The following is a 26,851-nucleotide window of genomic DNA, read 5'->3' as shown; positions in this document are numbered from 1 at the left end:
GAAAACAGTCAAAGACATATATTTTTAAAGACGAACCATTGGCCGTATTTATTTCCTGGTTCTTCTTTAACGGGCCCTGAAAACCACCTGCGTTTCATTGTCACCGTTGTCGCGCCAAGGTACCGGAAACATTTAGATGGGGTGGAGCTTGTACCTGTACTCTGCACCTGTGTGTTGTTTTTATGGGACTTGGCAGCCAGTCCAACTGCAGGTTTCGGTTTTAGATACAGGTGCTGTGAAGAGATTGGTAGGCTGTGGGCCAACACAGACTTGTTCGATAAGAAGAGACTGATTTAGCTGTGAGAAGAAAGTGAAAGTATCTCTAAATAAGGGACGGAGGCGACATTACTGCCTTTTCAGACGGTTTAGAAATGATTTATTGTTATTTCCTCGCCGTTTGGATCCTTACCTCGTCGGCAGGTGAGTTTGAATAGCCGGAACTTGATAGTTTCTATACTTTTCTGTGTGAATGTGTAGTGCACAAGGTGACCAGACCTCGTCACACAGGTCCGACTGAAGACACCAGGCAGAGATTAAGGTGTGCCACAAAGACTCAGTATTTTCTCACCAACTTGTAAACTGTAAGTTATTGTAATTCACAGTTTAACATAGTTTATATCGTGGGAAAAAAAGCTTCACAGGAATGTTGCTTACATTAATGTGTAGTTAAACACATTAACACAAAGGCCAGCTGCTTGCAAGCTGTAAAAGCAGCCTGGTACTAAAGCAGAGCAGTTAAACGCGAAGAAAACGTTTAACGTTTAGTATGCGCACACTGATTTGTTCATATTCTATGCCATATTAAGTCTTCAACGCCCATGACCCAAACTTATTGAGAAAGGCGAGACTCGGGTATGACTGCTATTTCCTACTGCATGTTTTTTGAATGTTTAATTCCTGCCCAGGTAATTTTTTTAAAGCTTGACTAGTCTGCAGGTATGAAACATTTTGTGCATAGAGATAACAGACGTCTGTGGAGTGACTGTGATTTGTGTAGCTATAATTTGCCCCCCCTGTTTCTGACCTTCTTAAGTGGAAATACACCAATACATTCATCACTGTAGAAATAGAAAGGGATTCTTCTTAGTATTTATTATGTTTATTACAGTGGCTGATTGATTGATATATTGAGAATACTCAGAGAGCTCCTTACAAACCTGTACTTCTGTGTTAAGCTTAACAACCTCTCCTACCCCAATGAATGCTTCACTGCTATTTCAATTTGGATGTCATCACATTTCCTGCATCTCAATTCTGAAAAAAACTGAGGTTTTTGTGTTTGGCCCTGACAGCTTCTCTGTGAAGCTCAGTCTTTAAATCAGTCCTTGGTATTGTTTTTGACCAGGATTTTAATTTTCAGTCTCACATATGAAAGCTCATTCAGCCTCATTTTTTTCATTTAAGAAACATTAGACTTTATTAGACATTAAGCATTCCAGTGTTAGTCTTTTTAATATTCCTGATTTCTGAGGTAAAATATTTTTGGTCTTCCATTATTTTCTCATGTGGTAGGTTTTTCTGGTTTCATTTACATTTGTAGCGCAATCCTCATGGCACATAACATGTCCTTACATCTGATTTTTAGATATGTCCATTTCTTTTAGCTACCTCTCACTGTAAAATGTTTAGAAGTCAGCGTGTAAACTTTGTAAAGTTTACATGCTGACTTGTCTTTAATCATATTTTAAAAAAAATCTTGTTAACTCTTTTAACAATTTATCTTTTGAACTTCAGCATTGACAGATATTTCTAGTAAGTACTACTTAAACACTTTCATTGAAAGGTATTAAATAAAATATTTCATCTAATAAAATGAGATTCAATTATATATGGATCATATAAAAGCATATAGAATTGTATTACACTGTACTAGCATGTTGGCGTATATTGCTGAAGTCTTGATACTGAGCTGTCACCATGCCTGTGATGTTCATAATAGTCTAAATTATTTGTATTTTGCGTCTTTCTTCACTTTTTTGTTTTCTAGTTGCTGGTCAATCAACACAATATGGACTCGTGGGTGAGGCAGTCACCTTCAGGACGGATATCAGAGACCGCCTTGATGACATTCTGTGGAAACACAATGGGAATAAAGTGGTACAATTTGATGGCAAAGAGCAAATTGAATACAGTCAATTTCAAAAGAGGGTCACCCTCGACTGGGGCTCTGCAGACCTGGAAATCAACCAACTGACACACAGTGACAGTGGACAATATGAATTGGATGCGGGAAAGGAAAGTGGTGTTATTCGTCTTAACTTTGAATTGAAGGTCCTAGGTAAGTTCATTTTATACTACCTTTTTAATAACTAACAATGACATCCGTGTTCTATATGCTTGTGCGTTGCTATACTAACTCTAACCTATTGCAATAAATATTGTATACATGACTGAAATGCATGCATAAAATGTACTTTTATTACAGAAAAACTCCATGTTATGCAGCTACAAAATATTGGATCTCTTTGTGATTACAGTTGATATTTAATGCAGAACACTGATCAATAAAAATCATGGTTTATAAGTGTGCGTTAAAGTGAAATTGCTCACATATCTGTGGACATGTGTTTGTCTAACAGTGTAAATATGAAATCATGTTATAGCCAAACAAATACGTCATAATGACAATTGGAGTAGTACTTCCAATTTCCTATTCAATATGAGCAACAAAAGCGCTTTTTTATTACGCTTTCTGTTATGCTTTCTATTAAGTCTCATTCACCCAACACACATTAATATATACATCAGCCAAACCAAACACTGCCCAGGAGCTAAAGCACTTAAAATGAAGCATAGTAGCAGCTTGGAAGGCCGGAGGAACTCTTGTTGCAGACTTGAGATTTTACTTTACTGGAATCTGGTTTAAAATCTTCATTGAATTTTGTGTGAAGGCAGTCAGAGTATGAAATGAAATTGTAGTTGATATGTGTACAAGGCTGAAAAAAAAAGCTTTCCAGAAGGTCAGTGCATTTTGTTTTTTCATTGAACAGATGAAACAGATCACTGGTGAATATATGTTTTATTATTATTGTTTTTAAGATTATTTAACATTTGAACTTGTGGATAAAAAAGTTTTTCTTTTATAATTTCTAAAAAAAAAAAAGAAAAAACCCGAGTCACTTTTATAAAACAAACATCAGTGGTGTGGAGTAACAGGTAATTCTATATTGTACTGATTGTACATCACACATTTCTAATTAAACTATTCAACTGTTTTTTATACCTATTCTGGCAAATTATTAGTTCTATTTATAGCTACATTAAATTTTCAGCTGAACACCAATTAGTTAACTCTGACTCTGCTTCTGACTTTGATAAATGTAACAAATATGATACATATGCTTTTATTCTGAAGGATTATGAATGCTTTCTCTATTGTTGCATTGTACCTTAAGGATAAAAGCTCTTGGTGCTTCCACCAAAACGTCCCACAGCTCATCATGATAACAACAGCTTATCTCTTAATTAGTCACTTATCGGGCATTTTATTCTACTCGTATTTGGTTCAGAGAGACTCTGCCCTTTAGAAAGCTAGTTAGTTACTTGTTAAGCAGCCTAACACAGTATATACATAACCTACATTGGATTGTAATTCTAATTAATATTAAGGTAGTGTCATACAAGCTGCTATTATGCATTTTCAAACCAAATGTGTTGTTGTCAGTCCAGCCTTAGCTTCCTCAGCCTCAAACCAGAAGCTGGTGAGTTTATATCTCAAACTCAGGGCCAGTAAATTATTAAACAAGCATCAGCTTGAAATGATTTAGCCTTTTTCACACTTGGATACACCAGATGATTGTATTAATTCATGAATACATTTGCAAGTCTATGCAATATATATTGTCAGAAGATTTACTTTTTATGTATTTTAATTTCAGATTAGCTTTTTTGTATTTGTGTATGTATATAGACAGAGTAACCAAGCCCACCATAACCTGTAACATGAGCGATGGCAGCAGCTCTGACAAATCTGGAAGTGAAGCCACACTGATGTGCTCTGCAAAAACATCACAATCCTTAAACTACGAGTGGAGCCAACCTGGAAAAATTCAACCTGGCCAGATATTATCGATACCTCTAGGGACAGAACATGATGATAAAGTATACAGCTGTACTGCAAGCAACCAATTGTCCAAAGAAATAGCTACATTCACTGCAAAGGATTGCTACCCTGGTAAGATTTTACTAATTAGCTGTAATTAATGGATTGAATTGAGCATTTTCAGAAACCATTTGATACAAACTGCTTTTATCAGTGTGTTACGACCCTTCTAGGGCTTATCCCACCAAAGGCCACTGGTTTAATTGGGAAACAACACCTAAACTACTGCACTGATAATAACAGTGACTTTAATCTCAAAGAATGCAGTTTTCTGTTAACTTTACTGTAATAAAAATAACAATATACCTGGACAATGATGTGCAGAGGGCACAACCTACTGTGTTATCAATTATATTAGTGGAAAAAAAGATATTTTATTAATTGCATGTTTAAAAATTTATATACATATCCATTTGGTCATTGATAAGGGAGACTGCAGTGTTCATGTTGTCTAAAACCTCTGGTTTTATTGAAATATAACTGCATTGGAAATGTGTTTGACTGTTATGGAAGTTGTTCTATTTGGATTTCTGTGTTTCTGTGCAGTTGGAGCCTCAGCTGGACTCATTACTGGACTGATTATTGGCGTGATAGCACTACTCTTGTGTGTTTTGGGTGCAGTGTTCTGTGCAGTAAAGCATAAAGGTACAATAAAACAACAACAGTTTAAGAAATGAAAACCTCTTGAGAGAAATGGGTCCAAAAATACTAACTTATCATGACAAACCAAGTGATACACAGGATATATGTTAGATTCATTGGTTGACACTGGAGGTCTTTTTGTTATCAAAAAATTTGAAATACCTACCAGCATTGAAAATAGTTTGTTACTCTTTGAACCAGTCATTATCCTTTGATGATTACAATAGCGTTTCCTAGTTTAGATGGGAAAATGTCTTTAACAATTGCATTACTTGGTTTATTTTAATATATTTATTTGGAAATGGCTTCATTGTTTTCTTGACCCATTTTAGACCTTATTGGATAAAGGCTGGTTTAGAATAAACCAAGTTACCTTCCAAATTTAATTTATTTAATCCTATTGCCATCTTTTAACAGGCCAATCCAGTTTTTAAACTTTTTTTTTTCATTTGTTTCAGAGTCGGAGGAAGATAAATTTCTAACTGCACCGGAGTATCCTAATAATGCTGATGGTGCTTCTACTAACCAGCTAAGTTTACCTTTGCTCAACAAGACAGTTGTTGTTGGGGAAGAGCTCAACTCAGATCAGGTCACTGGAGAAAAAAAAGAAGAAAATGAATCAGATGACATGATAAAGAAGAAAGGACCACCGACCATTCCTGAAAAAACAGGTGCAAAAACCACACCAATAACCTACTTTTTGGTTTTTCCTATTACAGAAAGTGTCACAGTTTGAAAATGACTTCTTGAAAAATAATCAGCAACCATGTATCTAAAGATAACAGTGAATAGGATGGTGTAGGTGTCCAGGAAGACACAGAAAAGGGAAACTGCCTTTATATAGTTGTCTGTAGCCTTGGAGTGCCATAATGTCAAAACTATTCAACACCAATACCTTCCAATACTCTTCTGAAACTATACATACAGTCCCTCACACAAAAGATCAGGACAGAATAGGCAAATCGCCAGACAGACAGACAGACAGACAGACAGCAGCATAGAAGAGGCAGACGAACATGAATTTCTTGACATTAAATCCAGTGAAGCATAGACAATATAAAATGAGCTCTTTAATAGGATTAAACAGGATTTAATAGGATTGAACAGAGTAAATAAACTGTACATTTTAGAAAATGACATCAGACAGTATTTGTATTAAATCATCAACAAATCTGTCACAATTTATAGACCACCTAAAGACAGTGCTGCTTTTATCAAGGAATTCTCAGAATTTTTAACAAACATACACTCAAAATATAATATGATAATTTTAACCGGTGATTTTAACCTGCACATAGATAATCCTTCTGACCCTGCATCAAAAGAATTCTTAAACATTCTTCACTGTTTGGATTTTACCCAGCACGTCACGCAGCCAACTCACAACAGAGGACACACTCTGGACCTGGTCATCACCCATGGGCTGTCCACCAGTGTGTCCTCTGTTGTTGACTTGGCTGTCTCTGACCACTACTGTGTGTTTTTTAACATCACCGGTTTTATTCAGCGGGAGACCTCGGTGCGAACTGTGAGGAGGCGCTATCTAACCTCTGAAGTGGCTGCAAATTTTACCAGGGTTTTAGATGAATGCCCCCCTGTGATTCTATTTTTAATCATTTTAACAGCAAACTGAAGAAAACCCTTAACTCCGTTGCTCCACTCACCACCAAAAAGATTAACGTAAAACATGCATCACCCTGGAGAAACGAAGAAGTCAAAAAACTCAAAAGAAATTGCAAGGCAGCAGAAAGGAGATGGAGGAAAAATAAAAATACTATCAACCATCAAATATTTTGCAAGCAACTTAAAATCTACAATAATACATTAAGGAACTCAAGAAATTCATACTTCGCCAAAATAATCAGTAATAACAAAAATAATCCCAAGGTCCTCTTTTCCACCATAGATCATTTATTTAACCCTGATTTGAACAGCAAAGAACCCCCACAGACTCACTCTGTGAGCAGTTTGCAGACCACTTCAGGGGAAAAATCAGCGCCATTAGATCTGATATTTTATCTAATAATTTGGATTGTAATGATGTTTGTAAACACATCTGAGGGCTCGATTGTATCTGAGGAGACACTGGACAGCTTTGTCCTGGTTAATGCTGAGAACCTTAAGAAAGTTTTCTCCACAGTGAGACCCACCACATGTCTTTTAGATCCAATCCCCTCTTTACTTTTTAAAACATTGTATGGATTTTTTGAAGCTGAGCTTTTATACATGATGAATTGCTCTCTTCAGTTGGGTGTCTTCCCTGCTGCCTTTAAAACAGCGGTGGTGAGGCCCCTTCTGAAGAAGAGCAATTTGGATTGTAATGATTTTAATAACTACAGACGTGTATCCAACTTACCATTTTTAAGTAAAATCTTAGAAAAACTTGTTTTTACTCAGATTAATGACTTTTTGAATGATAGACAGATCCTGGAGATATTCCAGTCTGGATTTAGGGGGAAACCACAGCACAGAGACGGCTCTCCTAAAGGTTTTAAATGATCTTAGATGTAACTGGGACTCCCAAAAGCTCTCAGTCCTGGTGCTACTGGATCTAAGCGCAGCCTTTGATACAGTAGACCACGCTATTCTTTTAAACAGACTGAAACATATGGTGGGCCTCACTGGTGCTGTACACAACTGGTTCACTTCCTATCTCTCAGACAGAACTTTTATGGTGAGTATGGATACATGCTCCTCTAAGATCCATAAAATGACATGTGGTGTGCCTCAAGGGTCGATTTTAGGCCCTAACTTTTTAATTTGTATATGCTCCCTCTTGGCTGTGTCATCAGGAGGCATGGAATGAACTTCCACAGTTACACCGGTTCTGACATAAACGGTAGTAACCAGACCGAAAAGCAGCGCACATTTTGGTGCTTTATTTCGGTGCTTTTTTTTCCTGAGCTGTGATACACTTTAGATTCTAGCCAATCATTTTACGTTTCCGAGGATAGTAGGCGGACCCAGGTACGTATGTTCTGTTAGAGCAGAGCTACAGATTAAAAATGTCCAAGGTGAAGCGGTCAAAAGTCTGGCTGTACTTCACAGCAAAATATGCAAACTCAGCAGCCTGCAACAAGTGCTTAAAGCTGATACTGTGATACTGTCAAAGGAGGTAACACCTCAAATCCGATGAAACACCTGGCGACGCATAGCGTTTTTTTAAAAGCCGAGAAATGCACCGTATTTGATAGCTTGCTGCGAGACCTCACACCGAGCACATCTACTGCGGGTGTGGTGCCTGTTATCTGACCCGGAGTTAGCAACATCCCCCAAAAACCCGAAGAGGAGAGTCCTGGCCCCTAGCCCTGCCAGTGTAGCAGAAATGATGACGGATGATGATGCAGCAGCAGCAGCCGTTCTTCTCTGCGTGAGTAGCTTAATGTTGTTCGTGTGTAATTTACGTTGAGTAGGCTAACCACGTTATTACATTAATGCATAATAAGGTGAACTATCAAACACCGTCGTAGTTACATGCAGTTGTCTTCTTGTTTGATGGCAGATACTGTCATGGTCCTGGGTCGTTGACCCAGCGTTTTGTGTTTTGTGACTATTTCCCTCTGTTCTAGTTATTCTGTGTCCTCCCCCCTTGTGTCCGGTTCGGGTTCTAGATTTCCTGTTTTACTTTGTAGGTCTGTGTCTCGTTATGCCCATTAAGTTCCAGCTGTGTCCCCTCCTGTGTGCCATTTCCTCATTACCTGGTGTGTGTATTTATAGTTGGTGTCTGCCTGTGCTCCTCGTCGGCTCGTCTGCACTCATCCGTGTATTTCTGCGTATCTCTGCATTCATCTGCGTTCCATGGTGTCCTGTCTCTGCGTTCCTCTGCCCCGCACCCCCTTTGTACGGTCTCAGGTTTGCTATTTAGTTTCTCCCAGTTTAGGTTTCCGTTTGTAAAGTACTCATACCTCGTTGCCTGTTTTTGTCACCGCCACCTTTGTAAATAAAACATCACTCGTATCATCAGTTTGCTGCATCTTGGGTCCTCCTTTTCCTCCACACCACACGGCTCCCTCCGCCAGCCGTGACAGTACGAGCCGACCAACATGGACCCAGCAGCATTCGCACCTACCCAGGAGTTTCGGGAGGAGGTAACCGACACGGTCGCAAGGTTGGTAAACCTGTGGCTCGAGCAGGAGGAAGAAGAGTTCCACCGCGCTGTAGAAGCCAGGCTACAGCAGCTACTCTCTGCACACTCCTGGCTGCTAGACTCGCTTCACCCGCTGGCACGGGACTTCCTCCTTCATGAGCTGCACCTTCACCCTCCAGCCGCTACCGCTTCCCAACCCAGCCCGGCGGTGAAGATTTTGCCCGGCCCGCCGGAGGTTTTGCCCGGCCCGCCGGAGGTTTTGCCCGGCCCGCCGGAGGTTTTGCCCGGCCCGCCGGAGGTTTCGCCCGGGAGGAAGCGACGATCGCGCCGTCGGCGCGTCGCCCCACAGCCGGAGAGTAGGACTTCGGAACTGCCGGCTGTGGTGAGTGGAAAAGACACTCCGTCTGTTTCGCCAGCTCGCATGACTGTTTATTCCGGGGCTGTGTTTGTTGAGCCAGCTGCCCAGCCGGTAGCTCGGTTAGCTGCCCTGCAGCCGCTACCTCAGTTAGCCACTCAATCTCCACCTCCATTACAGTCACAGCCAGACCTATTAGACACCTTGTTACAATCCGTGGCTCAGTCAATAGCTCAGTTGGCAAGAGACTCATCAGCGTTATTACCAGCTCAGCCACCTATTCAGCCACCATCTTCACCAGCTCCGCCTGTACTACAAGTCCAGTCCATCCAACCGGAAAAGCACTGTTTTTCACCTGTTCATGTCAAGCAGAGAGACACACCACATAACGCAGTAGTCAGTCCGCAACAGCTGGCCAGCCCAGAGACTGTGACGCACTCCAGGGCCTCCCCAGAGGCTGGGTCCCAGCCCCCGGCTGACTCTGGACCCCTGGAGGTTAAGAAGCCAGCTGAGGACTGCATCCGGCTGTCGCTGCCTGAGCTGAGTCGATGCTCTGTGCAGCTGCAGTCTGCTTTGTGTTTGCCAGAGGCCCGTGCGCCTGCTGGTTCTGATCTGTTCCTGCCAGAGGCCCGTGCGCCTGCTGGTTCTGACCCGTACCTGCCAGAGGCCCGTGCGCCTACTGGCTCTGTTCTGTGCCTGCCAGAGGCCCGTGCGCCTGCTGGCTCTATTCTGTGCCTGCCAGAGGCCCGTGCGCCTACTGGCTCTATTCTGTGCCTGCCAGAGGCCCATGCGCCTACTGGTTCTGACCTGTGTGTTCCAGGGGCCCCGGTGCCCACTGGTCCAGAGACTGTTTTCGCTGGGGGGCCCGAGGAGCCCGTCCAGCCTCCTGTCTCGCCTGCTGGGGGGCCCGAGGAGCCCGTCCAGCCTCAAGACTCATCAGCTGGAGGTTCAGGAGAACCTAGCCAGCCTCCTGTCTCGTCAGCTGGGGGGCCCGAGGAGCCCGTCCAGCCCCAAGACCCATCATCGCCACCAGCTGCAGCCTCTGTGTCTCCATCCTCGCCAGCTGCGGCCTCTGTGTCTTCACCCACGCCGTCGCCTGGTCCAGCCACTGCTTCACCCACGCCTGGCCCGGCTTCAGCCTCTGCTTCTGCTTCAGTCTCGTCTGGTCCAGCCTCTGCTTCTGCTTCATCCTCGCCTGGTCCGGCTCCAGCCTTCGTGTCTTCAGCATCGCCTGGCCCGGCTCCAGCATCCTCGTCAGCATCGCCTGGTCCGGCTTCTGCTTCAGCTTCGCCTGGTCCGGCCTCTGCTTCAGCATCCTCATCAGCTGCCTCGTCTGGTCCAGCCTCTGCTTCGGTCTCGTCTGGTGCTGCGACGGCCACGCCACCTTCGGGTCCCAAACTGCCGCCTCGACATCGGCGGTCATCTGCCAGGCCGCTGGTGGAGCGTCATCGTCACTATGGATGACCTCCTAGACGCCGCCGTTGCTGTCTGCACGGTCGGCCGCCTGAACTGTTTCCTCGTCACCGCCGTTGCTGTCCGCACGGTCGGCCGCCTGAACGGTTTCCTCGTCGCCGCCGCTGCCGTGTGCATGGTCGGCCCCCTGAACTGCCTCCGCTCCGCCACCGCTGCCTTCCACTCGGTCGGCTTTCGGAGCTGTGTCGCCGACGTGGCCGGCCTCAGAAGATAAACTGTCCTGGACTTCTGAGCTGTGAGCCTCTGGGCCGGCCTCCTGAACTGTGTTTTGTCCTGGTACTCCAGCATGTGTGTTTTTGTTTTGGACAATTCCCTCGGTCCGCTGGAGCTTGTTTTGTTCGGTGTTGGTCCCTCCGTCCTGGGCCCCCGCCGCCCGCCCTGGGTTGGTCGTCTGTTTTTGTTTTGGGCTGTCTGGAGCCAGCCCTTGGAGGGGGGGTACTGTCATGGTACGTTTTGTGTTTTGTGACTATTTCCCTCTGTTCTAGTTATTCTGTGTCCTCCCCCCTTGTGTCCGGTTCGGGTTCTAGATTTCCTGTTTTACTTTGTAGGTCTGTGTCTCGTTATGCCCATTAAGTTCCAGCTGTGTCCCCTCCTGTGTGCCATTTCCTCATTACCTGGTGTGTGTATTTATAGTTGGTGTCTGCACTCATCCGTGTATTTCTGCATATCTCTGCATTCATCTGCGTTCCATGGTGTCCTGTCTCTGCGTCCCTCTGCCCCGCACCCCCTTTGTACGGTCTCAGGTTTGCTATTTAGTTTCTCCCAGTTTAGGTTTCCGTTTGTAAAGTACTCATACCTCGTTGCCTGTTTTTGTCACCGCCACCTTTGTAAATAAAACATCACTCGTATCATCAGTTTGCTGCATCTTGGGTCCTCCTTTTCCTCCACACCACACGGCTCCCTCCGCCAGCCGTGACAGATACTCCCTTCACCCTGGCCAAAAAGGCTAAAATGACCAAAGAAAAAGTGGAAAACAGCTAAACATGAGAGGTTTTTGGACAAAGTAATGTGTTTTTTCCATTGTTTAATCAGAATCAGAATCAGAAACTTTATTGTCATTGTCACGAGAACAACGAAACAATGACAATAAAGTTTCTGATTCTGATCTAAGCACTGCTTCCAGCCAAGAGTCATACCATATATGCCCTATAGCTGCAGAAAAGGCTAATATTGTTATCTTTTTACAAAAAAAACAGCTGAACATGAGAGGTTTTTGGACCAATTTTGTGTTCTCCATTCTTTAAGCACCGGCACCGTTTCAAAAGTACCGGTTTGGCACCGGTATCGGATAAAAGCTAAATGATACCCATCCCTACTCAGCTGTACATCTCTGTGTCTCCTGATGACACCAGACCAATGGATGCCCTTTTTAACTGTATTTTAGATATAAGATCTTGGATGGCAGAAAACTTTTTACAGCTTAACCAGGACAAAACTGAAGTTTTAATCATCGGTCCCGATCGAGGCTCAGAGAGAGAAACTCTTGTCTAAATTAGAGGCATTTTCACTATGTCCTTTGCTACAAGTGAAAAACCTGGGTGTTATTTTTGACTCTGAGCTTGGTTTTATCCCACATATTAAACATGTAACCAAAATTAGATTTTATCATCTAAAAAATATAGCCAGAGTCCGCCCTATTCTCTCTCGGGCCAACACGGAGATGCTGATGCATGCTTTTATTACCAGTCGCATTGATTACTGTAATGCCCTGCTCTCTGGTCTCCCCAAAAATAATATTTCACCTTTACAACTTTTACAAACCTCGGCAGCTCGTGTGCTGACGAAGACCAGAGGGCAGGCCCACATTACACCGGTTTTAGAATCGCTGCATTGGCTCCCCGTGTGTTTCAGGATCGATTTTAAAGTTCTTTTATTGGTTTTTAAATGTCTTAATGGTCTTGGGCCTTCTTATCTCTCAGATCTGCTTTTACCATATGAACCCTCACGGACCCTGAGGTCCTCTGGTACTGGCCTTTTGACTGTTCCCAAAGTCAGGACACATACTCACGGAGAGGCAACTTTTCAGTGGTATGGTCCTCGTCTGTGGAACAGCCTGCCGGAGGAGCTCAGGGCCGCAGAGAACGTACACGTTTTTAATTTAGCTTTTACTTAACGTTTATTTATTTTATGCTTATTTATTCTATCCTGTTATTCTATTTATTAATTTAGGTTTTACCTAATATTTATTGATTTTACTCTTATTCGTTTTTTATCTTCTTACTCTATTTATATTTATATTTATATTGTATCCCGTTCTTATTTATTTTATCTTTTTACCCTGTATATATCCTATTGTGTCATATCTCCAGTGTTTCCTCGGAGGGCGCTCTCTGCACCGGGGCTGTGATCGACCGTGGCTGCTGGGGCTCTGGGGGTCCTCTCAGCCTGGCTGGGGGGCTTCTTTGACTCCCTCCTGCTGTGAGCCCAGCCCGGAGGCTGCGGTGTGTGACCGGCTCCCGGTGCAGACGGCTCCCCGTGATATTGTTTCCTCATTTGGATCATGCGTACCCAGCCCAATTTTACGCTTTAGGTGTGCGTGTCTGTGTGTGTGTGTGTGTGTGTGAGGGGGGGATGTGTGTATTCATGATCGTTTATGTTAATGAGAGTGTGGGGAGTGAGTTGGAGGGCGGGGTGGGGTGGGCTGCTTTTAACCATGTAAAGCACTTTGTGCTACATTTTTTGTATGAAAAATGCTTGTTTAGTACACATGTTTAGTTCTGGTGCAAAGGTCAGCATTTTGATATGAGTGTGTGTGGGGACTGACTTGTATTTGAAGTCACCCTCAACTGGCAGTTTAAGGAACTGCAGTTTTTGGCACCTGGTTTCTATTATTTAATACTGGTAGTTTCCTTCTACTAACTGGGGAATGGAAGAAGGAAACTTCTAAAGGGCTTTTCTGCTCTATCTGAGCACTCAAAGCACATTACACAACTTAGCTTATTAACAAATTTACACAAGCAATTTTTAGTCTGCTGTTTCTGTGTAAGTGCTTTTATCTAACATTCACACACAGAAGCAGCATTTGGTGACAGTTACAATGAACTTTGTATAAACTTGTAAAAGCTGCATTTTCAGCTCCTTGTCTGGGTGCTGTGTCTTCCCTTCTCCATGTTGGTTCCTGTGGTTCAGTGCGAGGTGCAGATCTGTGAGGTCTCTCCTTCCCCTTTCGTCCTCTCTTTTATGCCCTGGCTAGCTGGCCTCCATGGTTCAGGACAGGGGTCCTCCCTGCATCCCTGCGTCTGGCTCTCTGAGGCCCATGCTGCCTGGGTGGGACTGGGATGTGCTCACTGCCTTCATTTTGGGTCTCTGTTGTGTTCCTTAGCAAACTGGTATTCACTGTGGCTTGGTCTTCACTTTTGGTTGTGGCCTTTAAAGGTTTTTGAGTCATGTAGATTCTCACCACTGCTCTCATCACTCTCTTCTTTCATGTAGGTAAAAAAAGCGAAAAAACAAAAAAACTCTCACGTCTATACTGCAGTTTAAAATGAAAAAAATAACCCTATGACTATCAACCTAAGCTTTTGTTTGGTTCTCATTAGCAATGAAAAGTTATGATAGCAAACATGTAAAGGATTACACATTAAAAACAAACACATGTTAGCAATGCCTCTGTACACCACCGCAGTGAATTTCAAATCTAATATATGACTGAAGTGCAGACGTTTGATTTAAATTGAGTGGATTCGATAAAGTATTCTGTTAACTATAAGTATTAATAATTATTCTATCAACTGCCTATTAACTTACAGCCATTTTTATACATAGTGATGCTATTTATAATCACTGATGGATGGTTTAATGTTGCTACAAGTGTATTTTTCTCTTTGCAATTCATTTCTTACAGTTAAGGATAAAGTTAAGAATTTTGAGGAAAAGCAACAAGCAGGTAATCTTTGTTTTTTTCCTCTTACACTAATCAAAAACCACTGAAATAAAATCATCCTCAAATACTTTAAACAGATAAACTTTTAGCAAATGCATTGTTTATTTAATTAACACCTGTGACATTAACACATTTTCATTAATGGCTGTTGCTTTTACTTGAAACTATCATTAATTTTAATTTGTTGGTACGTCACAGCTTTTTTTTTTCTTCAAAGTTATATTAAATAGTAACCAATTTATAACATGAAAACAAGCATTTACATGAATAAAATAAGTTAAAAACCAAACTAATTTTCAGCAGTCCTTGTTAAAAATTTGTTTCTGAATCCCAATCCAGGTTTTTATGTTGTTTAATCTCCAGAAAGAAATTCTTATCTTTGTTTCATTCTTTTGTTTTTCCACTTTAGAAAAAAACAAAGATGGACCTCATGTGGTCACAAGAAAGTCTTCTTTTTTAAACAATAAAGGACAACTGGATAAGAAAGTCAAGAGTGGTCAATTGGAAGAACATACTGAGGCCACACAGTCTGATCTGCAAACACAGATTCCTTCTAAAGGACCAGGTTTGAAAATTAAACTATGCCAGTTAGATTCAGAATAACTTTGCACATGAATTTTTCTGACTCATTTCTGAATGTGCAATAACATAATTCAGTTTAGGGATTATTTGCCAAATGAATGTCTTTTTCTTTTACCTTATTATATTACATTACATTGCCTGAGTTATTACTTGTATATATATATATTTTGATTTTGTGTATTTTTAATAATCTTAAAAGAAATTTTATGTAAATTCTATCATCCAGGTATCATATTTGTTATCAGTTTATGTATTTAACTTGTTAAAATAGTGTTGCATATTGCTCGGGCTTGGAAAAACTACTTTTACTCTCAAAATAAGAATTTACACCAAATTGAGCAACACCAGGTGCTCAGTTGAGTACAGTGCCAGGAAGAATCACTTGAACTCTTACAAATGTTTAGGTGTTGGTGAGCTCACCAGCGCATGTCTACATTTTAAGGTCGTTGATTTGATGATTCCTAAAAATGTTTGTTGACTTTCTGATAGATTTGCTTTGGTATTTTAGCTTAATTGTGGCCTCTATCACTTGCATCATCATCATCATCATCATCTCTTTAAGCCTCATATTGAGAGTTTCAATGAAACGAAACCAAATACAAATTCAAGGCTTAGAATTCCAGAGCTTGTATCTGTGTCATGCAATAGCAAACTGACCTCACCTGGCCATGAAACTGCTTGTCAGTAAGTTTTCCAGGTACTTTGAGCCTCTGAAAAATCAGGGACTTGTGGACCTGGCTGTTATTGGTCAGACTAGTGAAAGACAGTAATCCTCAGATGTTTGGGATAACTATGGCAAATGGGTGGTTTCCTTAATTAATCTTCTTCTTTCAGCTACTCTATTTAGGAGTCGCCTTCATGTATGATCTGTTCACTTACTACAAATTCCTATTTTCATTAATAACTTTTTGTAGAGTACAACATTTTGCTTTTAGTTTGAATCTTTTTCTTTTCCAAAAGTGAATTTAAATAATAATCAGTTCATTAAATTAATTGAAGTATTTTTATACATAAACTAAGCCGCTAACCAAACAAACTGAACAATACTACTAGCTACTAACGTCCAACCTCCAAGGTAGCTTCCATATGGTCTAATTTTGTAAAGAAATTTTTTTTTTTGTTTTTGTGTCAGATTTAGAAAACGACAAAGATAAGCCCAAGAAAATTTAGCCCTCCATTCTGTTTTTCTGATGCAAAAAGTGCAACAGCAACATTTTTATTTCACAATAAAAAAAAGCAATTTTTGAACCAGTGGTCTTGCTTTAATAACAAAATTTACATTGTTTAGTTTCAATAGTCAGAACTAAAATTACAAGCACATGTCACATTTGAAAAAGTGCTTTTCTTTCAGTTACATTTATTTCTTATTCTAATACTGTCCATCCTTTCTTGGCGAATGCTTTCTTGACACATTTTTAAACATTAGTAGAGTAAGACAGGTTCAGTTTAAACCAGTACACTCGCCAAATCATTCGATTTTCTGCTATTTTTAAACAGACTCATGCACTTTTATGAATGTATTTATATTCTCTTTAAATGTATTTTTTGAACCAGTGGTACTCTTTTTTCTTTTTTCTTTTACGTTTTTTCAGAGTCAGAGAAAATGGAGAATGAAGAAGCAAAGTTTGCTGATGAAAGTTCGACCCAGATCATACCGCACAAGCCACCTGCTGAAGAGCAAAAGCAAGATGTAATCTCAGATCAGGACACTGAAAAAACTATAGAGGAAACTGAAAAGGAAAAAGAAGCAAAGAAATCAGATGGCATGAGAGAAAAAGGAGAGCTACCAACAAGTTCTGGTCAGACAGGTGCAGAAACACCATCAATGAACTAAATTGCACTTCTTTTTTCTTACATGAAAATATCAGGAATTTTAAATGTGTAGTTGAACTTCTTTACACTGACAGAACTTGGAGTTTCACTGGTCTGGCACACTTAAGATCAAAGTGGCCTGCATATGGCCCATGATGTAAAATGAGTTTGACATCCCTAAAAACATCCAAAGCAGACCAGACTAGTGTAGTTTTTAAACTTTTTACTGTTTGTTTCAGGCTCAGAGCAAGAGACAAATGAGGAAGCACATCCTGACACTAAAACTAGTATTTTTCCTTCCCCTGATGACGTGAGAGAAGAGGACGAGTCTCCCACCACTCCTGCACAGACAGGTATAGAAGAAAAAAACAATAACCTTTTTCCCTCCAGGCACAGAAAGACTACAATTTGGAAAAGACACCATAAAAATAATGAGCAACTTTTTTCTAAAAACAAAAATGATTGAGATGGCGTAGGTGACCTTACATATTTATATATTTAAAGATTCAATAATTTCTTTCATAGGCATGTTAGCAATGCCTTTGTAAGCATTTCAATACAATAAATCAGAGTATTTATATTTAAAAAAGCTTTTGAAAAGCAGCAAAGGTATGCCTAATACAAATAAGCCTGCTGTGCCTCAAAAGCCATCTAAAAAGACAACTGATGTAAATCCACTAGGAGAAGACAAAGTCTCTGAATGTGGTCATTTGAAAGAACACAGTGGGGCTACAGAGTCGAATCTTCAATCATCCCCTGCTTCTGAAAAGCCAGGTTTGAAATTATACCATGTCAGCTAGATTTAGAATAGTCACAGGAATAAACAGTAAGCAAGACAAAGCCAGATGAGCTTTTGAACTTCATCTTTTGAAACATGAGCATATATATTCGTACATGTACATTTTTACTGTCATATGTTTGCTAATTAGTCCTAAATAAAAAATAAGCATAATCACCTCCTTCTTACTTAAAGCAGCCACATATGCATTATTCATTAACTTATAAAAGTTTAAGCTAATTGTTGTAAAGATTCAGACTGTTTAGTTCTGGTGCAAAGGTCAGCATTTTAATATCAGTGTGTGTGGGGACTGACTTGTATTTGAAGTCACCCTCAACTGGCAGTTTAAGGAACTGCAGTTTTTGGCACCTGGTTTCAATTATTTAATACTGGTAGTTTCCTTCTACTAACTGGGGAATGGAAGAAGGAAACTTCTAAAGGGCTTTTCTGCTCTATCTGAGCACTCAAAGCACATTACACATCTTAGCTTATTAACAAATTTACACAAGCACTTTTTAGTCTGCTGTTTCTATGTAATTGCTTTTATCTAACATTCACACACAGAAGCAGCATTTGGTGACAGTTAAAATGAACTTTGTATAAACTTGTAAAAGCTGCATTTTCAGCTCCTTGTCTGGGTGCTGTGTCTTCCCTTCCCCATGTTGGTTCCTGTGGTTCAGTGCGAGGTGCAGATCTGTGGGGGTCTCTCCTTCCCCCTTTCGTCCTCTCTTTTATGCCCTGGCTAGCTGGCCTCCATGGTTCAGGACAGGGGTCCTCCCTGCATCCCTGCGTCTGGCTCTCTGAGGCCCATGCTGCCTGGGTGGGACTGGGATGTGCTCACTGCCTTCATTTTGGGTCTCTGTTGTGTTCCTTAGCAAACTGGTATTCACTGTGGCTTGGTCTTCACTTTTGGTTGTGGCCTTTAAAGGTTTTTGAGTCATGTAGATTCTCACCACTGCTCTCATCACTCTCTTCTTTCATGTAGGTAAAAAAAGCGAAAAAACAAAAAAACTCTCACGTCTATACTGCAGTTTAAAATGAAAAAAATAACCCTATGACTATCAACCTAAGCTTTTGTTTGGTTCTCATTAGCAATGAAAAGTTATGATAGCAAACATGTAAAGGATTACACATTAAAAACAAACACATGTTAGCAATGCCTCTGTACACCACCGCAGTGAATTTCAAATCTAATATATGACTGAAGTGCAGACGTTTGATTTAAATTGAGTGGATTCGATAAAGTATTCTGTTAACTATAAGTATTAATAATTATTCTATCAACTGCCTATTAACTTACAGCCATTTTTATACATAGTGATGCTATTTATAATCACTGATGGATGGTTTAATGTTGCTACAAGTGTATTTTTCTCTTTGCAATTCATTTCTTACAGTTAAGGATAAAGTTAAGAATTTTGAGGAAAAGCAACAAGCAGGTAATCTTTGTTTTTTTCCTCTTACACTAATCAAAAACCACTGAAATAAAATCATCCTCAAATACTTTAAACAGATAAACTTTTAGCAAATGCATTGTTTATTTAATTAACACCTGTGACATTAACACATTTTCATTAATGGCTGTTGCTTTTACTTGAAACTATCATTAATTTTAATTTGTTGGTACGTCACAGCTTTTTTTTTTCTTCAAAGTTATATTAAATAGTAACCAATTTATAACATGAAAACAAGCATTTACATGAATAAAATAAGTTAAAAACCAAACTAATTTTCAGCAGTCCTTGTTAAAAATTTGTTTCTGAATCCCAATCCAGGTTTTTATGTTGTTTAATCTCCAGAAAGAAATTCTTATCTTTGTTTCATTCTTTTGTTTTTCCACTTTAGAAAAAAACAAAGATGGACCTCATGTGGTCACAAGAAAGTCTTCTTTTTTAAACAATAAAGGACAACTGGATAAGAAAGTCAAGAGTGGTCAATTGGAAGAACATACTGAGGCCACACAGTCTGATCTGCAAACACAGATTCCTTCTAAAGGACCAGGTTTGAAAATTAAACTATGCCAGTTAGATTCAGAATAACTTTGCACATGAATTTTTCTGACTCATTTCTGAATGTGCAATAACATAATTCAGTTTAGGGATTATTTGCCAAATGAATGTCTTTTTCTTTTACCTTATTATATTACATTACATTGCCTGAGTTATTACTTGTATATATATATATTTTGATTTTGTGTATTTTTAATAATCTTAAAAGAAATTTTATGTAAATTCTATCATCCAGGTATCATATTTGTTATCAGTTTATGTATTTAACTTGTTAAAATAGTGTTGCATATTGCTCGGGCTTGGAAAAACTACTTTTACTCTCAAAATAAGAATTTACACCAAATTGAGCAACACCAGGTGCTCAGTTGAGTACAGTGCCAGGAAGAATCACTTGAACTCTTACAAATGTTTAGGTGTTGGTGAGCTCACCAGCGCATGTCTACATTTTAAGGTCGTTGATTTGATGATTCCTAAAAATGTTTGTTGACTTTCTGATAGATTTGCTTTGGTATTTTAGCTTAATTGTGGCCTCTATCACTTGCATCATCATCATCATCATCATCTCTTTAAGCCTCATATTGAGAGTTTCAATGAAACGAAACCAAATACAAATTCAAGGCTTAGAATTCCAGAGCTTGTATCTGTGTCATGCAATAGCAAACTGACCTCACCTGGCCATGAAACTGCTTGTCAGTAAGTTTTCCAGGTACTTTGAGCCTCTGAAAAATCAGGGACTTGTGGACCTGGCTGTTATTGGTCAGACTAGTGAAAGACAGTAATCCTCAGATGTTTGGGATAACTATGGCAAATGGGTGGTTTCCTTAATTAATCTTCTTCTTTCAGCTACTCTATTTAGGAGTCGCCTTCATGTATGATCTGTTCACTTACTACAAATTCCTATTTTCATTAATAACTTTTTGTAGAGTACAACATTTTGCTTTTAGTTTGAATCTTTTTCTTTTTCTTTTCCAAAAGTGAATTTAATAATAATCAGTTCATTAAATTAATTGAAGTATTTTTATACATAAACTAAGCCGCTAACCAAACAAACTGAACAATACTACTAGCTACTAACGTCCAACCTCCAAGGTAGCTTCCATATGGTCTAATTTTGTAAAGAAATTTTTTTTTTTGTTTTTGTGTCAGATTTAGAAAACGACAAAGATAAGCCCAAGAAAATTTAGCCCTCCATTCTGTTTTTCTGATGCAAAAAGTGCAACAGCAACATTTTTATTTCACAATAAAAAAAAGCAATTTTTGAACCAGTGGTCTTGCTTTAATAACAAAATTTACATTGTTTAGTTTCAATAGTCAGAACTAAAATTACAAGCACATGTCACATTTGAAAAAGTGCTTTTCTTTCAGTTACATTTATTTCTTATTCTAATACTGTCCATCCTTTCTTGGCGAATGCTTTCTTGACACATTTTTAAACATTAGTAGAGTAAGACAGGTTCAGTTTAAACCAGTACACTCGCCAAATCATTCGATTTTCTGCTATTTTTAAACAGACTCATGCACTTTTATGAATGTATTTATATTCTCTTTAAATGTATTTTTTGAACCAGTGGTACTCTTTTTTCTTTTTTCTTTTACGTTTTTTCAGAGTCAGAGAAAATGGAGAATGAAGAAGCAAAGTTTGCTGATGAAAGTTCGACCCAGATCATACCGCACAAGCCACCTGCTGAAGAGCAAAAGCAAGATGTAATCTCAGATCAGGACACTGAAAAAACTATAGAGGAAACTGAAACGGAAAAAGAAGCAAAGAAATCAGATGGCATGAGAGAAAAAGGAGAGCTACCAACAAGTTCTGGTCAGACAGGTGCAGAAACACCATCAATGAACTAAATTGCACTTCTTTTTTCTTACATGAAAATATCAGGAATTTTAAATGTGTAGTTGAACTTCTTTACACTGACAGAACTTGGAGTTTCACTGGTCTGGCACACTTAAGATCAAAGTGGCCTGCATATGGCCCATGATGTAAAATGAGTTTGACATCCCTAAAAACATCCAAAGCAGACCAGACTAGTGTAGTTTTTAAACTTTTTACTGTTTGTTTCAGGCTCAGAGCAAGAGACAAATGAGGAAGCACATCCTGACACTAAAACTAGTATTTTTCCTTCCCCTGATGACGTGAGAGAAGAGGACGAGTCTCCCACCATTCCTGCACAGACAGGTATAGAAGAAAAAAACAATAACCTTTTCCCCTCCAGGCACAGAAAGACTACAATTTGGAAAAGACACCATAAAAATAATGAGCAACTTTTTTCCAAAAACAAAAATGATTGAGATGGCGTAGGTGACCTTACATATTTATATATTTAAAGATTCAATAATTTCTTTCATAGGCATGTTAGCAATGCCTTTGTAAGCATTTCAATACAATAAATCAGAGTATTTATATTTAAAAAAGCTTTTGAAAAGCAGCAAAGGTATGCCTAATACAAATAAGCCTGCTGTGCCTCAAAAGCCATCTAAAAAGACAACTGATGTAAATCCACTAGGAGAAGACAAAGTCTCTGAATGTGGTCATTTGAAAGAACACAGTGGGGCTACAGAGTCGAATCTTCAATCATCCCCTGCTTCTGAAAAGCCAGGTTTGAAATTATACCATGTCAGCTAGATTTAGAATAGTCACAGGAATAAACAGTAAGCAAGACAAAGCCAGATGAGCTTTTGAACTTCATCTTTTGAAACATGAGCATATATATTCGTACATGTACATTTTTACTGTCATATGTTTGCTAATTAGTCCTAAATAAAAAATAAGCATAATCACCTCCTTCTTACTTAAAGCAGCCACATATGCATTATTCATTAACTTATAAAAGTTTAAGCTAATTGTTGTAAAGATTCAGACTGTTTAGTTCTGGTGCAAAGGTCAGCATTTTAATATCAGTGTGTGTGGGGACTGACTTGTATTTGAAGTCACCCTCAACTGGCAGTTTAAGGAACTGCAGTTTTTGGCACCTGGTTTCAATTATTTAATACTGGTAGTTTCCTTCTACTAACTGGGGAATGGAAGAAGGAAACTTCTAAAGGGCTTTTCTGCTCTATCTGAGCACTCAAAGCACATTACACATCTTAGCTTATTAACAAATTTACACAAGCACTTTTTAGTCTGCTGTTTCTATGTAATTGCTTTTATCTAACATTCACACACAGAAGCAGCATTTGGTGACAGTTAAAATGAACTTTGTATAAACTTGTAAAAGCTGCATTTTCAGCTCCTTGTCTGGGTGCTGTGTCTTCCCTTCCCCATGTTGGTTCCTGTGGTTCAGTGCGAGGTGCAGATCTGTGGGGGTCTCTCCTTCCCCCTTTCGTCCTCTCTTTTATGCCCTGGCTAGCTGGCCTCCATGGTTCAGGACAGGGGTCCTCCCTGCATCCCTGCGTCTGGCTCTCTGAGGCCCATGCTGCCTGGGTGGGACTGGGATGTGCTCACTGCCTTCATTTTGGGTCTCTGTTGTGTTCCTTAGCAAACTGGTATTCACTGTGGCTTGGTCTTCACTTTTGGTTGTGGCCTTTAAAGGTTTTTGAGTCATGTAGATTCTCACCACTGCTCTCATCACTCTCTTCTTTCATGTAGGTAAAAAAAGCGAAAAAACAAAAAAACTCTCACGTCTATACTGCAGTTTAAAATGAAAAAAATAACCCTATGACTATCAACCTAAGCTTTTGTTTGGTTCTCATTAGCAATGAAAAGTTATGATAGCAAACATGTAAAGGATTACACATTAAAAACAAACACATGTTAGCAATGCCTCTGTACACCACCACAGTGAATTTCAAATCTAATATATGACTGAAGTGCAGACGTTTGATTTAAATTGGGTGGATTCGATAAAGTATTCTGTTAACTATAAGTATTAATAATTATTCTATCAACTGCCTATTAACTTACAGCCATTTTTATACATAGTGATGCTATTTATAATCACTGATGGATGGTTTAATGTTGCTACAAGTGTATTTTTCTCTTTGCAATTCATTTCTTACAGTTAAGGATAAAGTTAAGAATTTTGAGGAAAAGCAACAAGCAGGTAATCTTTGTTTTTTTCCTCTTACACTAATCAAATATTCCTCAAATACTTTAGACAGATAAGCTTTTAGGAAATGGATTGCTTATTTAATTAACGCCTGTGACATTAACACATTTTCATTAACGACTGTTGCTTTGACTTGCAACCATCATTAATTTTAATTTCTACATAGTGATGCTATTTATAATCATTGATGGATGGTATAATGTTGCTACAAGTGTATTTTTCTCTTTGCCATTCATTCAGGTATTATGTTTGTTGTCATCTTATGTATTTAATCTGTTAAAATAGTTGGCCTGGATATTGCTCGGCCCTGGAAAATTTATGACTCATTGCAGTTAGATTGTAAGTAATAAATGTGTAAAATAACAGGAAAATTTCTGGAAGCTCATTGCCCAGACTGTCCAGTTTTTTGTTGTTGTTTTGTTCTTTTTAACTGTAGTAATAAAAAAAAAAAAACAGACATTTATTTATAGTAGAAAGTTACAAAGCCATTTTTAGCACAACGTAGGCTTTCTTGCCAGAGGTCATTTTTGGGAACAACAACAAATAAAACAACTGACCTATTTCAAGATTTATCATGTCTAATGTTTTTTATGTGCTTCTGAGTATGGCTGATCACGGTAGTATAATAACTTGCACAAAAATGAACAAGCTTAAAAACAAACAAAGAAACAAACAAAAACAGGGCTGTCAGTATTAAGGCTGCAAAATTAATGTCAGCTGTCAGATTTATGCTGAGGTTCTTTCAGGCTTTCTCTGTGAATTCTTGTACTGTTAAACACTTATTTTAAACACTTTCACTTCATTAGAGCAACACCATACAAAGTGAATCAATGCAAGTAACTAATGGGAGGAGCATTTATAGTTAACCTGTAAAATATATCCTGACCTGTAGAGTTTGTCTGTTTATGGTTTAGTGTAGGGAGAGTGTAACACCATTAGATGAAACACTCAAATTTGTATTATGTGTGCTTAGCGTTGTGATGCAAAGTACAAAGTGTGTGGCAGTAGGGCTGTCCTTTATTGTTTGTACTTAACCCTCAGGTATTTCCTCATAATTGCAGTAGAGAAACACTAGCATAGACCCAAGCAATTGGTTATATATTTTACATATAATAATATTTTCTAGTTTTATAACTGGATTAATACACAAGTTAAAAATTGGAAGAGAGCAAAATTTTGTTGACTTTTATTTTGATTATCCATTTTAATGCAGTCTGAGGCTTTCTTGAAAACATTTTTTTTTTTTTTTTGGCTGTGACCATTTTGATTAAATGTCTACTTAGTAGGACTAGTTTATTTTAACTGCAAAATATTCTTCCCCTGTTAAAGATTTATTTTTATGACAGGACAGTAGATCAGAGAGGAAAGGAGGGTCAGAGTGCTGAGAGACTGACAAATGTCCCAGGTCAGAATCAAAGCCAGGCCCCTGCAGTAGCTTTTTGGCATATGGGTCACCTGCTCAACAAACTGAGCTATACTGGTGTCTTTGACTACAAGTTATTAACAGACTAGTGCACTTTCATTGCTAATTGTTTTTTCCTCTTTCTACTGTTTTTTTTTTTTTTTTTTTCAGACTTGGACGAAAAAAGAGAAAAAAATTAGTGTCTGCTCCTGAAAATGGGCCTCTCCATTTGCTGCAGAGCCGCTTTCAACTTTTGACCCCAGCCAAGGAGGGCATCTAACAATGATGCTGGGGAACATGTGGATGACTCCAACTCAAAAAAGGCTATGGGACAACCTAATGAGGAAAATGTTGGGAAATCATCAGGCTCAGGGGAAGGAAATTAATTGAATGTCATAAATGAGAAAAAATAGTAATCTATCATTCCTGAACAGAAAACTGCAGAAACATGAGGACAAAAAGAAATAGAAGACAATCAGCAAGAAAAGGACGAACACGTTTCTGATCCTATCAGGTGGTAGAGGTGATGAAAGCAAAGAATCCTGCCTCGGGACAAGGCAATAGTAACTGTAACCCTGTAGCAACAGAGCCCGATCCTCAAAAAAAGGCTAAACTAATGAACGTCTTTCTAAAGCTTCTGATGCAGCACGTGCAGTCCTAGTAGCATTGTGTCATTTACATACCATTTTCTCAAAGAACTGTCTTTTCACAAACTTTAGCCTTTCTCTCTCTCAGTTCAGTTGACCTTTCAGACAGACTGAACTTGCAATGCTACATTCACCCCACATACATGTAAAAAGAGCAAAAAATTATTTTACTCATTCAAGTGAGTGCTTCCATTTGCTTATAAGAGATCCCTTTACAGTGATTGAGTGTGTACCCACTAAATGTTATTAGTTTGGTGCTTGATTCAAATCATTCATCCACAGGGTACACGCACATGTAATCCAGGCATAAAACACACAGGTGAGGCAGATAAAGGTGAAACTACAAAGGATAATAGTAAAGTCCACCGTGAGGCGTAGAAGAAGAAAAAACCAGGGCGGAAAAGCCTTAGTGGAGATAAAGGCTTTCAAAAGAAAAGTGAACCTGTTGATTGCAATCCAGAAGGAAACAGATCTCAAAACTGAAATTGTAAGATATTTATAAAGATCTAGTCTACAGTTGAAAAGAGTGTAGAAGTCCTTCAGTCTGAGTCAGAACAAAGGCAAACAATTATTTGCTCAGAGAGGCCAGAAAAACAGACAGATTAACGGTAGGAGACACTGAAAACAAAAGCAGACAATTATATCAGAGACTTTAGATCGGAGGTCACCATTCATTTTATTCTTTCAAAGTAGATAAGATATCAAAGACCTCCTATGAATCAGCAAATACTATTATGCTAACAAAACAGCTTCTAAAAATACCACAGAGTTAGTCATCTTACAGACCACTGCAGAGGGCTGGTCTGAAATTATGCAACAGAAATTATATGAAATAATGTATTCTTGTGTATCTTGGCACTTCTAGTTGGTGAATGTGTTTGTTTGACAACTACATGTAAATATATTATTTTGTAAATGATGATAAAAAATAATGATGATGATGATACAGTATGTTCAATAGTATTTTAAAAGCTCTAGTTTTATGTATATGTGTTAGGGGGAAATTTCATTCAATTAAAAGATGCACTAT

The 26,851-nt window shown here is 39.1% G+C and overlaps 1 protein-coding gene across 5 annotated transcripts; it reads left to right on the top strand.

Annotated features, from left to right (window-relative positions):
• Positions 1 to 180: 180 nt before the first annotated feature.
• On the top strand, positions 181 to 26,738 carry LOC308409476 (uncharacterized protein). Of its 5 annotated transcripts, none has more exons than XM_080902260.1 (15): positions 181 to 420; positions 1,988 to 2,278; positions 3,911 to 4,174; positions 4,649 to 4,747; positions 5,203 to 5,415; positions 14,504 to 14,545; positions 14,952 to 15,107; positions 16,717 to 16,923; positions 17,176 to 17,289; positions 19,112 to 19,153; positions 19,560 to 19,715; positions 21,330 to 21,545; positions 21,789 to 21,902; positions 23,725 to 23,766; positions 25,346 to 26,738. In XM_080902260.1, exons 1-15 carry the CDS (start codon positions 372 to 374, stop codon positions 25,372 to 25,374), a joined length of 2,034 nt encoding a protein of 677 aa, XP_080758386.1. In that variant the 5' UTR covers positions 181 to 371; the 3' UTR covers positions 25,375 to 26,738. The 5 variants fall into 5 exon arrangements, with proteins under 5 accessions (XP_080758386.1, XP_080758385.1, XP_080758384.1 ...); XM_080902259.1 differs by having other exon boundaries at positions 16,717 to 16,932; positions 21,330 to 21,536; XM_080902258.1 differs by having other exon boundaries at positions 16,717 to 16,932.
• The last annotated feature ends 113 nt before the right edge of the window (positions 26,739 to 26,851 follow it).

Source organism: Rhamphochromis sp. 'chilingali', assembly GCF_963969265.1.
Source record: "Rhamphochromis sp. 'chilingali' genome assembly, chromosome: 14".
Classification (NCBI taxonomy): Eukaryota; Metazoa; Chordata; class Actinopteri; order Cichliformes; family Cichlidae; genus Rhamphochromis; species Rhamphochromis sp. 'chilingali'.
Note: the sequence above shows the minus strand (reverse complement) of the source record. Positions and strands in the feature narration are given on the sequence as shown.